At 49.3% G+C, this 16,063-nt stretch overlaps 1 protein-coding gene across 1 annotated transcript in view; it reads left to right on the top strand.

The window, feature by feature from the left end:
- rims2b (regulating synaptic membrane exocytosis 2b) overlaps positions 1 to 16,063 on the top strand; it is a 52,834-nt gene that overhangs the window by 22,661 nt on the left and 14,110 nt on the right. Inside the window, exons 7-20 of the mRNA XM_047019593.1 lie at positions 42 to 141; positions 525 to 648; positions 1,299 to 1,345; positions 1,634 to 1,743; positions 4,371 to 4,501; positions 4,813 to 4,984; positions 5,267 to 5,420; positions 5,646 to 5,669; positions 6,824 to 6,892; positions 7,615 to 7,735; positions 7,957 to 8,055; positions 12,077 to 12,262; positions 13,497 to 13,606; positions 14,450 to 14,479. Of these exons, the coding sequence (XP_046875549.1) occupies positions 42 to 141; positions 525 to 648; positions 1,299 to 1,345; positions 1,634 to 1,743; positions 4,371 to 4,501; positions 4,813 to 4,984; positions 5,267 to 5,420; positions 5,646 to 5,669; positions 6,824 to 6,892; positions 7,615 to 7,735; positions 7,957 to 8,055; positions 12,077 to 12,262; positions 13,497 to 13,606; positions 14,450 to 14,479 (1,477 nt within the window). The remainder of the gene's footprint in view (positions 1 to 41; positions 142 to 524; positions 649 to 1,298; positions 1,346 to 1,633; positions 1,744 to 4,370; positions 4,502 to 4,812; positions 4,985 to 5,266; positions 5,421 to 5,645; positions 5,670 to 6,823; positions 6,893 to 7,614; positions 7,736 to 7,956; positions 8,056 to 12,076; positions 12,263 to 13,496; positions 13,607 to 14,449; positions 14,480 to 16,063) is intronic.

Here is a 16,063-nt window from a genome sequence, read left to right as displayed (position 1 = left end):
AACTCTGACCCCTGACCCTAACCCTACCCTGTGTGTGGCAGGTGGTGGGGGGGAAGATGACTGAGTCGGGTCGCCTCTGTGCCTTCATCACCAAGGTGAAGAGAGGGAGTCTGGCGGACACTGTAGGACACCTGCGGCCAGGTACGCACACACACACGCACACACACACACACACACGCACACACACTCACACTCACAGACCCCCGTGCATATACATCCTCAAGCAGCGTGGTGTTTGCCAATCTAGCGTGAAGCTGGTGATGTAATGAGCTTTGGAGTGACGTGCTGATGGGTCTAATACCCTGGCTTACTGACAACCACAGCTTATTACTGCCGACATCTTACTGTCTTTCTCTTCATCTATCTCTCTTTCTATCTATCTCTCACATTCTCTTTTCTCTCTCTCTCTCTCTCTCTCTCTCTCTCTCTCTCTCTCTCTCTCTCTCTCTCTCTCTCTCTCTCTCTCTCTCTCTCTCTCTCTCTCTCTCTCTCTCTCTCTCTCTCTCTCCCCCCCCCCCCCTCAGGGGACCAGGTGTTGGAGTGGAACGGCCGTGTTCTCCAGGGCGCCACGTTTAAGGAGGTCTACAACATCATCCTGGACTCCAAACCCGAGCCCCAGGTGGAGCTGGTGGTGTCTCGGCATATAGGGTGGGTCTCAAACCTGTCCTGTACGGTAGTGTGTAGGGTGGGTCTCAAACCTGTCCTGTACGGTAGTGTGTAGGGTGGGTCTCAAACCTGTCCTGTACGGTAGTGTGTAGGGTGGGTCTCAAACCTGTCCTGTACAGTAGTGTGTAGGGTGGGTCTCAAACCTGTCCTGTACGGTAGTGTGTAGGGTGGGTCTCAAACCTGTCCTGTATGGTAGTGTGTAGGGTGGGTCTCAAACCTGTCGTGTACGGTAGTGTGTAGGGTGGGTCTCAAACCTGTCGTGTACGGTAGTGTGTAGGGTGGGTCTCAAACCTGTCGTGTACGGTAGTGTGTAGGGTGGGTCTCAAACCTGTCGTATACGGTAGTGTGTAGGGTGGGTCTCAAACCTTTCCTGTACAGTAGTGTGTAGAGTGGGTCTCAAACCTGTCGTGTACGGTAGTGTGTAGGGTGGGTCTCAAACCTGTCGTATACGGTAGTGTGTAGGGTGGGTCTCAAACCTTTCCTGTACGGTAGTGTGTAGGGTGGGTCTCAAACCTGACATGTACAGTAGTATTTAAGGTGGGTCTCAAGACTTCAGTTTGATGGTATTTCTGTATGTGATGTACTGTATGTTTGTAAACATAATATAATAATGTATGTATCTGTCTACACAGAGACGTCTCCCGAATGCCAGATAGCAGTCACGGACAGCTTGAATCAAGTGAGCACACACACACACACAGACAGACACACAGACACACACGCACACAGACATACTTGCGAACACACAGACACGCACGCACTCAGACACAAACCAACACATCAAAACATTGCCCAAAACGTGTTGAAGTTTCAACCTAATATGCCACTTATAATGAGTACACAAACAGACGCATTGGAATTATTTGGTCCTGTTCCTATTGACAGTTTCTGAGCGGCCTATGTAAACCTACAACTGTGTGTGTGTGTGTTTGTGTCTGTGTGTGTGTGTGTGTGCCTGTGTCCTCAGGCTCCAGTTCCTTTGAGTCTCAGAAGATGGGGCCCTCTATATCGGTCACGTCCCCCATGAGCCCTGGGATGCTGCGGGAGCCCCCCCAGTTCATGTCTGGACAGGTCTCGGTGAGTACCCAGCATGCACTATGGCTGCACTGCCAGCCTCCAGCCACAGGGGGCACCACTGAGGGTCGTGAGGGCTCTCGATGTGACCGCAGCTGAACCTGTGCTGAAAAACGCGTGGTCTTCCAGAAAGAGACAGGCAGGAGAGACAGGTGAATGGTGAGACAGGCGAATGCGTAACCAGTTCTAGTAGGGTCAAACCACAGATGTAAATCGTAGCTTTGGGACATTTTAGTGTTTGGAGCAGGACAATATAAGGTGTTCGGTCTTTTCAGACAGGTGAGAGGATGGAGAGACAGGTGGAAAGACAGGTTAATAAGGAAGAGAGACCAGCTGGGTTTGTGCTGAACACTTGCTGGACTTCCAGATGCACAATTTAAAAACGGAACTACTTACCATTATCTCATTTCAACTTTTAAGTTTGAACTTTTGCTACAGTCATTCTTATAATTCAGTACAAAGGAGTCGTGAAATATTCTTTGAGGAAGACAGGGAGATGAATCCGAACCCTCAGCGGAGGAAACGAGAGAAGACGTGCGGCAGATGTCTGAAACACTGTTTTAATTTGAGCTCAAATGTAGCCGCATGTTTCGAGGCCCAGCTTTGAAGTCTCACTGGGTTTCCTTGTTAAACTTTTTGGAGCGCAAGATGAGAGAGATTTAATCTACACTGCTGAAGTCAGCAGCAGAGATGAGTGGAAGCGTGTGCATGTGTGTGCATATTCTTCACACACACAGACACACACACACACATTGGTGGAGTTGATTCAAGTATGTGTGCGAGTCCAATCCAAGTTCATAATGTGAATATTGTTGACTGGATTCTGAGGCTGAATTGGTTGTTGTTGTTGTGCGACTTTGTCAGTTTTGCTTTGATTTGATTGCATTGTTCTCTGTGTAACTTTGCTCACCCAGAGTCCATGCCTTAATAGAAGAGCCACGCCCCTTGTACCTAGGGTCCAGGTAACACGTCTACTGATAGAGACACATACTACCTCTCTCTCTCTCTCTCTCTCTCTCTCTCTCTCTCTCTCTCTCTCTCTCTCTCTGTCTATCTCTCTCTCTCTCTCTCTCTCTCTCTCTCTCTGTCTTTCTCTCTATCTTTCTCTCTTGCAGTTTTTTTCGGCGCTAGATGGAAAATGCACAGCAGATGATAGCATTCATACTTGATCTTTCTATCAAAGTTTGATGTTTACACCGTGACCTGCCAGTTTCATGCGTGGTGCTCCATGTGCCGTCCTGACCGCCTCCAAAGAGACAGTGTCCTGTGCATCCCGTCTGTCTCATGGACTGCTACCATGCTCACGGGTCAGTCCCAGCCCTGGGCTCACCCACAGCGCTACTAACACACTTCTTCTTAGTGAAGAGGAGGAGTGGATGTATAGTGGAGCTGGAGGGACCTTTTCCAAGCCCAGCGACTTCAAGTGTTGCAGGGCTTTCTCTACACAGACACTTTGCATTTTCCAGTAGAGCTCCTCTTGTTTTTCTTTCTTGGCGTTCCAGCCAGGTGTGAGATCTGATCGCTCAATCAGATTACTCTATCTCATCACTCTGTCTGACCACTCCATCTCGCTGTTCTATCACTCTTCTAGGTGTGTGTAGTCTAGAGTAGTCGTTCTGCTCAGCGCTTCCTGCTTGCTTCTACACTCTGTGTGTGGATATTAGCTGTAGTTCCTCCAGATGTAGATCTATTTTGTACTGCACTACACTATAATATTCTATACTATACTGTACTGTACTATACTAAGCTAAGCAATATTATACTATACTATACTCTGCTATGCTGTTGTGTACTGTGCTATACTGCACATCAAAGCCAAGTCTGGGCATGAGTGTGGTGGAAGCAGAGAATGGAACACATCTTGATACCACAATAACACTGGCAGTAGCTGATCTCTGTACCTGGGTTATCTCTGCACACTTCCAGATGCATTGACATCACTGGATAGACAATGTTACAGTGTTGATGGCCTAGTTAGCTAGCTGTCTGCTGATGTTCTGTTTGCCTGTTTAGCTCATAGCTGGCTCTTCTGAAAGAAGATACTTTCAAAGATATTCTGTCATCTTCAGTTAAAGCTTCATATTTTGGAGGGGTTACCAATTGAATGAAATTATTATTTTCATAAATTTCACATGTATATCTTACTCATATTTATATTATTTCAAATCCAGTGTCTTACTTTGCCTGTCTTTGAAAGTTTTTGTCAAGGAATGAAGGAAATACTATAGCTCCCTTCCTTCGTGGGTGGATCTGTTACTATACTTGCTCCCTCCTTGGAGTGCTCCCTCCCTCCTTCCTTCCTTCCCTCCCTCCCTCCCTCCCTACCTCCCTCCCTCCCTCCCTCCCTCCTTCCTTCCTTCCTTCCTTCCTTCCTTCCTTCCTTCCTTCCTTCCTTCCTTCCTTCCCTAAGAGGAGGGAATCCCCGATCTAACTTGATGTGATTGGTCTTACCATGCTGTCCACACCACAGCCCTGCCAGCCACATCTGACCACTTCTGGGATACTGTTTCTGGTGGAGGAAGGGGGGAGCTGTCTCTGGGGGAGGGAGGGAGGGAGGGGAGAGGGGGAGGAGCTGTCTCTGCGGGAGGAGGCACGTGTATGTGTGTAACGCCACCATGCGCCCTCTGCAGGTCAAGCTGTGGTACGACAAGGTGGGTCACCAGCTGATCGTCACCATCCTGGGAGCCAAGGACCTGCCTGCCCGGGAGGACGGACGCCCCCTCAACCCCTACGTCAAGATCTACTTCCTCCCAGACAGAAGGTACACCGACTCCTCTCCGCCTCTCCTCCGCTGTCCTCTCTTCTCCTCCTCTCCTCTCTTTCCACTCTCTTCTCCTCTCCCACCCCCTCCTGCCCCTTCCCTGCCCTCTCCCTCCTCTCCTCTCCTCCTGTCTTTTCCTCCTTTCCTCTGCTATCCTCTCCACCCGTTCTCCTGCTCTCCTGCCTCTCCGCTCGCTTCTCCTCTCTTCCGCCGTCCGACCCCCCTCCCTGCCCTCCTCTCCTCTCCCTTAGTATTGTAACTCTGCTCCTCTGGTTGTGACTCAGCGTCAGTGTTGGGTGTGACCCCCGCAGTGACAAGAGCAAGCGGAGGACCAAGACGGTGAAGAAGTCGGTGGAGCCCAAGTGGAACCAGACGTTCATGTACATGCCGGTTCACCGCAGGGAGTTCAGGGAGCGCATGCTGGAGATCACCCTCTGGGACCAGGCCAGGGTCCGCGAGGAGGAGAGCGACTTCCTGGGGGAGGTGAGACGCGCACACACACGTAGCTACACGTGCACACATGGACGCGCACTCTCACATGTACGCACACACTCACTCACGCACGCACTGTGAACACAAATAATCCCACCCTCTGGGACACACACACGTGTACACACACAGGTACTGTGTTCGCACACCCGTATTCCATAAAAAGCTTTCAATATTGCAGATTAAAAGGTTTGCAACAAATGGAACTGGTTCATTAACTATTTGTGTGTGTGTGTGTGTGTCTACATGTGTGTGTGTGCGTGTGTGTGTGTCCAGATCCTGATTGAGCTGGAGACAGCCCTGCTGGATGACCAGGCTCACTGGTACAAGCTGCTGACCCACGACGTGTCGTCCCTCCCTCTGCCCTCCTCCTCCCCCTACCTGCAGAGACGCCTGCTGCCTGGAGAAAGCCCCACACGCAGGCTGCAGAGTACGCCACACACACACACACACGTACACACACATGTACACAGGCATATGCACACACAGTGCTACAAATACACGCGCGCACACACACACGTGTGCTCAGGTGGACACAGACACACGTATATACACACACGCGCACTCAAATACACAAACAAGCTAACATACCCGGTTAGTATACACGCGTGTTTTCACTGTTCACTTGCTTTAATGTTGCCTTTCTCCCCTCCAGACAAGGGTCCATTCTATAACTCAGGTAACCAGTGATCTGTGTGTGTTCTGACACCTACACTTCTAGCCCCTGTGGCCTGTGTGTGTGTTGCTTCACCCCTGCACACACACACACACAAAACCACACACAGACACACACACCGCCCGACCCCTACCCACACGCACACACACACACACAGACACACACACCGCCCAGCTAGCCAGCCTTATGATACCGTGCATCCCACACAGCTAGCCAGCTAATGTTAGCCTCCATAGTAGGCAATGCTAACGCTAACTTTAGTTTCCATTGTCTGGAGGGCTCTGGCACTAAACTGTACAGTTGCAACCCAAAAAAATTACACTTACTTTAGAAAAACATTTCTTACTCTAACTTTAGCATTTGTATCAATCAAATCAGGGTGCCAATAACCTCTAAGTTTCTTACATTTACATTTATTCATTTAGCAAACGCTTTTATCCAAAGCGACTTCCAAAAGAGAGCTTTACAAAAGTGCATAGGTCACTGATCATAACAACGAGATAGCCCCCAAACATTGCGGGTAGCCAAACTTAGCGTAAACATTAGCACATTGGCTTTAGCCTCTTTGCTAACGTTACGCTAAACTCTGAGGTAACTTCTGCACCGCAATGCCAACGTAAATCCTATATGGCTGCATATCATTCCCATGGTTTTGACACGATGACAGCTTCCTGTCTGCCGACCTGTCCTTCCTGCCAGTGCTTGTCGTGGGTTGACAGAGTGCTGTGTCGTATGGTGACTTGTATCCTCTGCTTCTCCCCCATTCACTACCCCGGTGCTCTGCTGCCCTGTGTGTGCTGTCTCTCTCTCAATGCCTCTCCCTGCCAGTTCAGACGCACACAACAGCTTGTAGTTAAAACATTGATTAGGGGTGTGTGCCTGATAATCAAACATTAGAGAATGTTGTGATTCTGCTCCAGGTTTGTGACCCCTGTGTAACACCAGTCAGTGGTAGTGGTCACTTTTGCTGACCCTGATGACCCTCTGGTGACCCTGAGGAGATTACCCTGCACGGGGGTAGACAGTGATGTCACGACATGCAGAGAGGGCTAAACACCGTGCTTACACACTCCTCTTCAACTCCTCTCTTTCTCTCCTTGTCTCTCTCTCCCTTTCTCTCTGTCTTTCTCTCTCTCTCTCTCCTTCTCTCTCCCCAGGATCTCAGAGGATCAGTGACATCGAGTTCTCTGATTTTGACTGTGAAGATGGCATTGGAGTTATATCAGGTAACTAAACTACAACACCCACAATGCTTTGGTAAAGACCAGCTATCCATACCCTGATATGCATGTATGGCCCTAAACACGAGTGAACTAAGTCAACAGAGAGACTTTCTAAGTTCAGGGATTTCTGAGACCGTTCTTGGCCACTGCTAGAGGTACAGAAGTGGAGGGTTCCTGTGTGTGTTGTGTGTGTGTGTGTTGTGTGTGTGTTATGTGTGTGTTGCGTTCTTATCCCTGACACCCGCTGAACGTCATAGGCACAAATCAAGTTAAGGGATCAAGCTAGAGAGAAGATTACAAAGCGTTTTATCTGGGGATGCTCACCTACACACATACACACACAGACACACACAGACACACACAACCTCAAACATGCTTTCACTTTTCCGCAGCCTTAGAAATCTGTCACTTGTTCAAACACACAAACAAACTAACAGACACTCACAGAAAACAATAGTGTACTTGCACACACACCAACACACACAAACACACCAACAGTGTAATATGTGGATTGTTCTGCATGTTGCTCTGATCTCTGTGAAGCTCAATATAAAAAACAAACTCTGTACCAATTATATGTAAAACAGGCTGCATGCTACATTAAACAGGCTACATGCTACAGGTAACATGTTATAGGCTACAAACTACATGCTGCATGAATTCTATCTATTGATTTTACTCTCTAACTCTGACTCCTCTTCCTCTACCGTCATGTGGTCGCCTAGACTACCGACACAATGGGCGGGACTTCCAAAGCTCCACCCTATCGGTTCCAGAACAGGTGATGGCCTCCAATCACATGGCCCGCGCGCGCTCTCGCTCACCCAGCGTGCCTCCGCCTCAGAGGTAAGTCCTCAGTCGCCATGACAACCCTGACTCCAGACCTGCACAGTACAATAATAATAATAATAATGTGTTTATTTAGCAAACGGTTAAATTCAAAGCGATTTACTGGGGGGATTTGAACCTGCTACAGGTTGCGGTTGAGGGTAATAGAGTTAGCGGTCTGGTTGTGGTTGAGGGTGCAAGAGTGAGAGTTGGTGACCCTGTGAGGTCTGTCTCCCCAGTCGGAGTTTGGACCACGGTGTACGAGGGGGACCGTCCCTGTACGGTTCTGGTCGTATGGACCGCCAGCGGTTATCTGAGGACCGCTACTCACCGGACAGGTACGCTGCTGGAACGCATCGTTAACAGGAGTGCAGACGTGACTGAGTCTAGGACCGGACCAAACACACACACACACACACACCCTGAGACACACGTTAGAGGTCTTGCGCAGCTATCATGGAGAAGGTCTCCCATTCTGGAGTTGAGAAACTTCCTGTGGGTGAAGAGAGACTTCCTGTGGGTGAAGAGAGACTTCCTGTGCGTGAAGAGAGACTGGTTTCAGTACTCGTCACTGCCATCAGCATGTTAGGCTCCTACACACTCTCTTTCTTAACCTCTCTCCCCATCACTCTCTCTCTCTTTCTTAACTTCTCTCCCCATCACTCTCTCTCTCTTTCTTAACCTCTCTCCCCATCATTCTCTCTCTCTTTCTTAACCTCTCTCCCCATCACTCTCTCTCTCTTTCTTAACCTCTCTCCCCATCACTCTCTCTCTTTCTTAACCTCTCTCCCCATCACTCTGTTTCTCTTTCTTAACCTCTCTCCCCATCACTTTCTCTCTCTTTCTCTCGGTTGACTCTCTCCGCTCCATCCCTCTCTCCCTCATTCATGACCATGTTCTGTTTCTGTGGCTGCAGCCGTTATCTCACCCTCCCTCCTCGCTCCCGACCCAGGGAGCCAATCCCAGTGCCTCATTTCCAGGACCCCAGGTATACTCTGTCCTGATTGGGGAACCCTGCATGATTGACAGCCATCATGCTCCACCAGCTACTCCTCCTCTTCCCTTCAACTTAGCAGACTAGAACCAGAGCAGCCGCCTGCTGACACAAAATACCTCTCTCTGTTATCCTCCTTTTGCCCTCTCCCCCTTTCTCTCCCCCTGTCTCCCCCCTCTCTCCCCCCCCCCCCCCCCCCCCTACGCTCAGCAAGTCCTGACAGCATAAAGAGGTCAAACAGACTGATGCTACATAGATATACGGCACATAGATATCACCCTCCTGCACTGCCTGGCTGCGTGTGCCGACTCTCACTGTGCAATGTTTGATGTATTATTACTCTGTTCCATTCTATTCAGTTTTATTCTATTCTTTGTTAGTGCCAAAATGTAAGTGAAATGTTTAACCCTAACCAGGTTAAACTATCTATGCCAGGTACTGTACCAGGAGAGCCTACCTCTGAAGCTATGTCACTCACTCACTCACTCACTCATTCATTCATTAAAAGCATTATAATCTGTTTATTTCATCCTTGTCATAACCATGGTTCCAGGTCAGTTTTCTTGAGTAAAAGATGTATGAAGATATGGTTGATGAGTTTGAGGGGTCACCAGAGACAGGCTTTCTCACACACTTCCTGTTGACCCCTGACCCTGTGGTTCCTCTGTTGGCAGTGGCTCTCTGTATCCTATGTTCCGTGAGGATGCTGTCAGGTTGCTACGCAACACCAAGCTGTCCAGAACATCATCAGAAGGGGGCTACGGTAGTCTGGACAGGTAGTCCACTTAGATACTAGTCTACTATACACCCTAGTCTACTGTGCTCACTAGACTTCTATACATACTAATCCACTATACTTTAAACACTAGATTTCTATACATACTATTCTATTATACACACTAGTCTACGATACACACTATCCTACAATTGTGTCTGTGATAGTGTCAGCAGTGTACCATGGCGCAAGTAGTATGCTGAAGTAGTGTCCTTGGGAGTGTGCGATCATGTAGCTGTGTACTAGGGTGTTAGTAGAGTACTGTGGTGTCTACAGATGGTATGTCTGGTGGGGGAGAGTCAGGGAGAGGTTGTTGGTGCTGGTGGTTGTTTGTAGCGTGTTCAGAAGTGTGAGACAGAGTGTGTGTTCGTGAGGGGGGGGGGGAGGGGGAGGGGTTAACCTCTGCCTGAGGTCATCCCTAAATCCTGGCTGTAATCTGGTACTGGTTGTTAGCATATTAAATACTGAGCTGAAGTACCCAGGAAGGGTGTGTGTCTGTGGGGAGGGGGGGGGGGGGGGGAGAGAGGGATGATTGGCACTTGATGGTACTGATGACTTGGCATAGCTAAAGTTCCAGAGGAGCATCGGCTGGGCCTGTCCCTCTGGACTCTGGTCTTAGTCCCCTCCCCCCTTTCCCCCAGCCTGTAACCTTCTGTGACCGTCAGCCCTACCCTCATCTCCCAGCCTTGCCCCCCAGCCCTGCCCCCCAGCCCAGCCCCCCAGTCCTGCCCCCCAGCCCTGCCCTGCCCCCCAGCCCAGCCCTGTCCCCCAGCCCTGCCCCCCAGCCCAGTTCTGCCTTCCAGCCCTGTCCCCTAGCCCTGCCCCCCAGCCCAGTTCTGCCTTCCAGCCCTGTCCCCTAGCCCTGCCCCCCAGCCCAGTTCTGCCTTCCAGCCCTGCCCCCCTGCCCTAACCCCTCTGCTGCTGTGTGTGCAGGAGCATGGTGAGAGGCAGGAGGATGTCTGTGGCCGTCAGTAACTCCCTGGACTTACCGGAGAGGTAACGTCTGCCCCTGCTGCCGACACAGAAAGTAGATCCTAGCTGATCCTTCTGGTTGTGTCCCAGATCCTGGAGTTAGATTCATTCATTCTTCCACTTTTCATTCATTCACTCACTCGCTCATTCATTCATTCATTTGTTCATGTATTCCTTCCTTCATGGCCTCCATTCTCTCTATGTGTGTGTCTCTCATGAAGATATTACAACGGCCCTAACCACAGCTCCTGGCCCAGTCCCATGATGAATGGTAGCTTTGATGACAGGTAGGTCTGGGCCTGGCCAGCACCTGTAGAGGGCAGTCCTGTGGTCCTGTAGGTCTATAGACTGTAGAGAGCGGTCTGTAGACTGTTGAGGGTAGTCCTGTAGGTCTGTAGGCTGTAGGGGGTTGTCCTGTAGGTCTATAGACCATAGAGAGCAGTCTGGAGACTGTGAAGGGTAGTCCTGTAGGCTGGTTAGTGTGTCATATCATATCAACACATCAACTACATGTTAACATACTCTTCACATACAACTCTGGACCTCGATTCGAAGAAAACCAAAAGGGTTTTCCATTCATTGATTCTATGTTATGAACTATGTTACCACTGTATGTGGCTTGCTTGTCATTGTCGAAAAAGATTTAAAAGGGACTTGGTTCACACAATAGGAATTTCCCCAGGATACAAATTGACTCTTGCACAGACACAGAAAGCTACACACTTTCCAGTTGCACAATAGAGTCCACTAGTCGCTGCTGATTCTGCCTTCTTCATGTCACATACTTCCTGTAGTTCTAGCGGGGCTGTAGGACTACAGTGCTGTAGCTACGCAGTCTTGACACATGATTTACTGGCTGTTTAGGGGTTGTGCCACATTGCTGTGATCTTAGGCCATGCTGCCCTGTGGTTTAAAGAGCAGGCTTGTTCTCTTGACTGTCAGAGGAAATCTCTGTTTTGTGGGCTGATGTACAATTTCTTGTTGTTTTTGTTGTGGTGACGTAAAGACAGGATCACATCCCAGACTTCCCTGCTGAGTGTGAGGCCTACGATGAGGAGCTGATGAGGTAATAAGCTTAGCCTAGCCTCAACTGGCCTCAACTAGCCTCAACTACCCTAGCAATAGCTAGGAATAGCAATTAGCCTGCCAAGACTAGCCTAGTGGCAGCTAAAGCTGCTACACTCAGAAAGACGCTATATCTTTTTTTTTGTATTCTAGAAGCTTCCGGAATGCTTCTATAGGTTTGTAGGAAGGTTCTAGAGCCGGTACATGAGAACCCTCTGGGAACAGGAGGAACCATGTAAAGGGGTTCTACCAGACATAGAGTTTGAAACAGGGCTACTTCGATACTGCATGTAACTGACTGGTCTTAATGGAACTTTTCTCCCTAGGTGGAAATTAAGTCTAACCTCTAACTCCCACAGCTCCCTCCACACTACATCATGGGAGATGTAGTACTCTGTGTGTCTCTGATCTTCACTAATACACACCCTTTCCTCCTGAATTTAACTGTGTTTGCCATGATGACGGACAGACTGGTGGCTCACTGGGCAATGAATGAACAAACTGACTGACTAGGCTACTTTAGCTAACTAGCTGACTTAACGACCGTTTGCAGGTACAGCCGTGGCATGGACAGGCGTGGCTTCTATCACAGGTCGCGGTCCGCTGACCAGCGGGCCATGGTGGATCACCCCGTCTACACACGCTCGCGCTCCACAGAACGAGCCGACTCCGCCTACATGAGGTCAATGCCGTCCCTCCCCTCCGGAAGATCCGCCCCTCCCTCACCCGCCTTGACGAGGTGACCCTGACCAATCATAGCCAGCCACGCCTCCGACTAACTCCACCCCCCTCGACCCCCCCCCCCCCTCCCCGCCCACCCGCCCGCTCGCTCGCTCGCTCACCCGTCCTTCTTTTCCGCCGCGTCATCGTGTTATGTTCCCGAGTGACGGGTGGTGTCCCTGCGTCTGTGGACTGGTACATTACTAACCCAGGTCAGGGTTGGAGACACAGGCTTTATATCCTGGATATAACGGTGTGCTCCCAACCCTCACTTCCTTATATGCTCGCTATTGTTTTTGTCGTTGTTTGTTTGCTTTGTTTACTAATATTTACGTTTTGGGTTTATTTAACAGCATCCTCTTTTGGTCGATGGTTCATTTGGTTGTTTGGTAGACTGTGATGTGTGTGTGTGTGTGAGGGGAGAAGAAGAGTTTCTCCCCAGGCCGCTGCCTCTGAATCTTTCCTTGCAGCTCGGGCAGCCAGCAGCAAGTTTGTGTTCCCCATACTTCCTAGCACCTGTAACCTGCAGACCTGGCACCCTAGGCCCACCCTGTGGGACAAATCAACTGTCCTCTATACACAGTCCAGTACTATTCCCTGTCCAACACCTCGAGTGATTTAACATACTCGATTGATCTTATCTCAGTGGCAGATGATGTCCAACCAGACGCAAATCATAGTTGTGGGTCATTTTTCGATTTGGAATAAGGCCATATTTCAGTGGACAACTGTGGGTGTTTTTTTAGTTTTTTTACCGAGGTTGAAACTTAAGGGACCTTGTGTGTAATTACAGCCCTGTTTGCCGGGGTAGTTAGTCTGGTGTAGTGGACCCCAGTCTGTTGTGTATGACGAGTGTGATGCCGTCGCCTGCTTCACCAAGGCAGATGGAGGGAGCCGGGTCAGGGGTGCACAGGTGCTGTGAAGGCTGAAGGACTCACAGTTTCAGAGCATGTGACATTTCAGCGTTGCGAGGGTGGCACCCCGGCTGAAATGAACATGATCGCTACATATTTACCTCTCTGCATGGGATAGTCCTGGGAAATATGTACAACCGTGGAAATAGACGTTTTACTTTTGTTTTTCGCTCTGTGTACACTTCTTCTATTATGGTGATGTATTCTTTTTGTGTATATATATTTCTTGACAATTACGACGATGTCATTCCAAGAGGAGGCTGGGAAGCTGGAATCCCAGTCTGGTAGTGATGATGCAGCATCCCCCCAGGTACCGGACTAACCCTCTCTGTACCACAGGTCCAACCCCCGAAGTGGGTCAGTCCAAACCAGCCCCTGCAGCACGCCGGTATGCGGGCGCAGAGGACGGCAGCTACCAATCGTCCCTCCAAAGGGGCCGCTGGACAGAAGTGAGTCATCCGCTTCCCTCCGTTCAGCATTGAGTTGGCACCTGAACTCGAGGCTTCCTGTAGAAGGATGACCCTCAGACTGCAGATAGATTGAACCCGTGAGGAAGGAATGTACAGTGTGTTGGTGTGTGTGTGTGTTAGCTTGTTGGTGGGTGTTGTGTATGTCAACACCCACTCAAGATAGCATATGTGTATGTCAACATGTTTATGAACATGGGAGGTTAGCCTGTTGGCATAGGTTAACATGTTGGTGTGTATGAACATGTGTGTTTGAACATGTGCAGATTCACATTTGGTGTGTTTGAACATGTGTGTAGATTAACATGATGGTTTGTATGGCCATGTATGTCTTAACATGTTAGGGTATGTGAACATGAGTAGGTTAGCATTTTGGTGTGTATGACAATGTGTAGATTAACATGTGTAGGTTAGTATGTTGGTGTGTATGAACATGTGGAGGTCAACATGTTTGTGTTGGTGTGTATAAACATATATAAGTCAACTTGTGTAGGTTTGTGTATTGGTGTGTAAGAACATGTTATTATGTTAGTATGTTGGTGTGTATGAACATGTGTAGATTGACAGTTTGGTGTTTATGAACATGAGAAGGTCAACATATGTAGGTTAGCATGTAGGTCTGAATGAACAGGTCGAGGTCAACATGTTTGTGTTGGTGTGTAAAAACGTTATTAACATGTTGGTTAAATAGTTGGTGTGTATGAATGTGAGTTTGTCAACATATGTAAGTTAGCGTGTTGGTGTGTGTGAACATGTGTAGGTTAGTATGTTGGTACATATGTGATATAACAGCCAAGATGGCTTCTCTCTCCTATGGCCCAGAAGATGGTGAAGAGATGATTGAGCCTTACCAAGGTGTGTACCCTGCCTGACTAGTCTGGACTGGTCTGTACTGGTCTCTAACTAGTCTGTAAATGGTCTGTAACTGGTCTGTACTGGTCTGTAACTGGTCTGTACTGGTCTGTAACTGGTATGTGCCGGTCTGTAACTGGTATGTACTGGTCTATATTGGTCTGTACTGGTCTCTACTAGTCTGTGCTGGTCTACTAACTTGTGTTTAACTGGTGTATTACTGGTATCTAACTGGTCTGTACTGGTCTGTAACTGGTCTGTACATGTATGTCTGTCTCAGCTGGGCATGGGTGTGCTAAAGCTTTAAATTTGAACAATGTTGGTCTGAGTTGTGCTATGGACGTTTTCAGTGTATTTTGATCTCAGTCTGGTGTTTAAAAGCTGTAGTTCTGAGAGTCTGACACAGTAACCAGGCAGAACATGTGGCCTGTTACATTTACGTGACACATTTAGCAGGTGCTTTTATCCATATCCTACTTATAGTGCAAGAGTCAAGGAACAGTGCAAAGTAGAGTTCTGATGTTTATGTGAGGTGTTGAAACAAAACTCTCAAGATAGCAGCTGTTCTGCAGAACAGGAGAACAGAGAACTTTATTACGTAAGCTCTCTAACTAGAGGGAACAGCTTCCAGACTTTTCTGCCAATAGCTTACCTGTGACATCCATCAGCTTCCTGTGAGTCAAGCTACGTAGCTGATGGCTGTTGGCTGCCTGCTTGGTCATGGCTGCCCTTCTAGAATAGGTTCATGTCACAGTTTCACTTTTCATTTGTCATCATTGTGTTTGTTCTTTTATTATCTGTCTGTCTGTCTGTCTGTCTGTCTGACTGACTATCTGACTATCTGACTATCTGACTATCTGACTGTCTATCTGTCTGTCTGTCTGTCTGTCTGTCTGTCTGTCTGTCTGTCTGTCTGTCTGTCTGTCTGTCTATCTGTCTGACTATCTGACTGTCTATCTGTCTGTTCTTTATGTGTTTCTTCATTTTCTTAAAATTTCTTCCTCCAACTCTGGCCACACCTGTAACTGCAGCAATGATGACGTATCAACACCAAGCCCCTCCCTCCGTCAATCACCAAGCCCCTCCCCAATTCCATCCGCAAGCCCCTACCCCAGTCCAGTATCAAGCTCCACCCCCAGCCCAACAAGCCCTTCCCCCTGTGCAGTATCAAGCTCCACCCCAAATCCCAAATGCCCCATCCCCAGTCCAGTATCAAGCCCCTCCCCCTATCCAACAGCAAGCCCCACCCCCTGTCCAATATCAATCCCCTCCCCTTGTCCAACAAGCTCCACCCCCTGTCCAGCAGCAAGTCCCTCCCCCACTCCAACAAGCCCCACCCCCTGTCCAATATCAAGCCCCTCCCCCGGTCCAACAAGCTCCACCCCCTGTCCAGCAGCAAGCCCCTCCCCCAGTCCATCAAGCCCCACCCCCTGTCCAGCAGCAAGCCCCTGCCCCCACCCCTGCCCCAAGCCCTGCTCCTACACCTGCCCCCACCCCTGTCCCTGCCCCCACCCCTGCCCCCACCCCTGCTCCGGCACCGCCCCCGTCCACTCCAGTGCCAGGTGTGTCTCACTTCATCTCTGTAGC

Source organism: Hypomesus transpacificus, chromosome 4, assembly GCF_021917145.1.
Source record: "Hypomesus transpacificus isolate Combined female chromosome 4, fHypTra1, whole genome shotgun sequence".
In the NCBI taxonomy this organism is placed as follows: domain Eukaryota; kingdom Metazoa; phylum Chordata; class Actinopteri; order Osmeriformes; family Osmeridae; genus Hypomesus; species Hypomesus transpacificus.
This window is presented reverse-complemented; position numbering and strand designations above follow the sequence as displayed.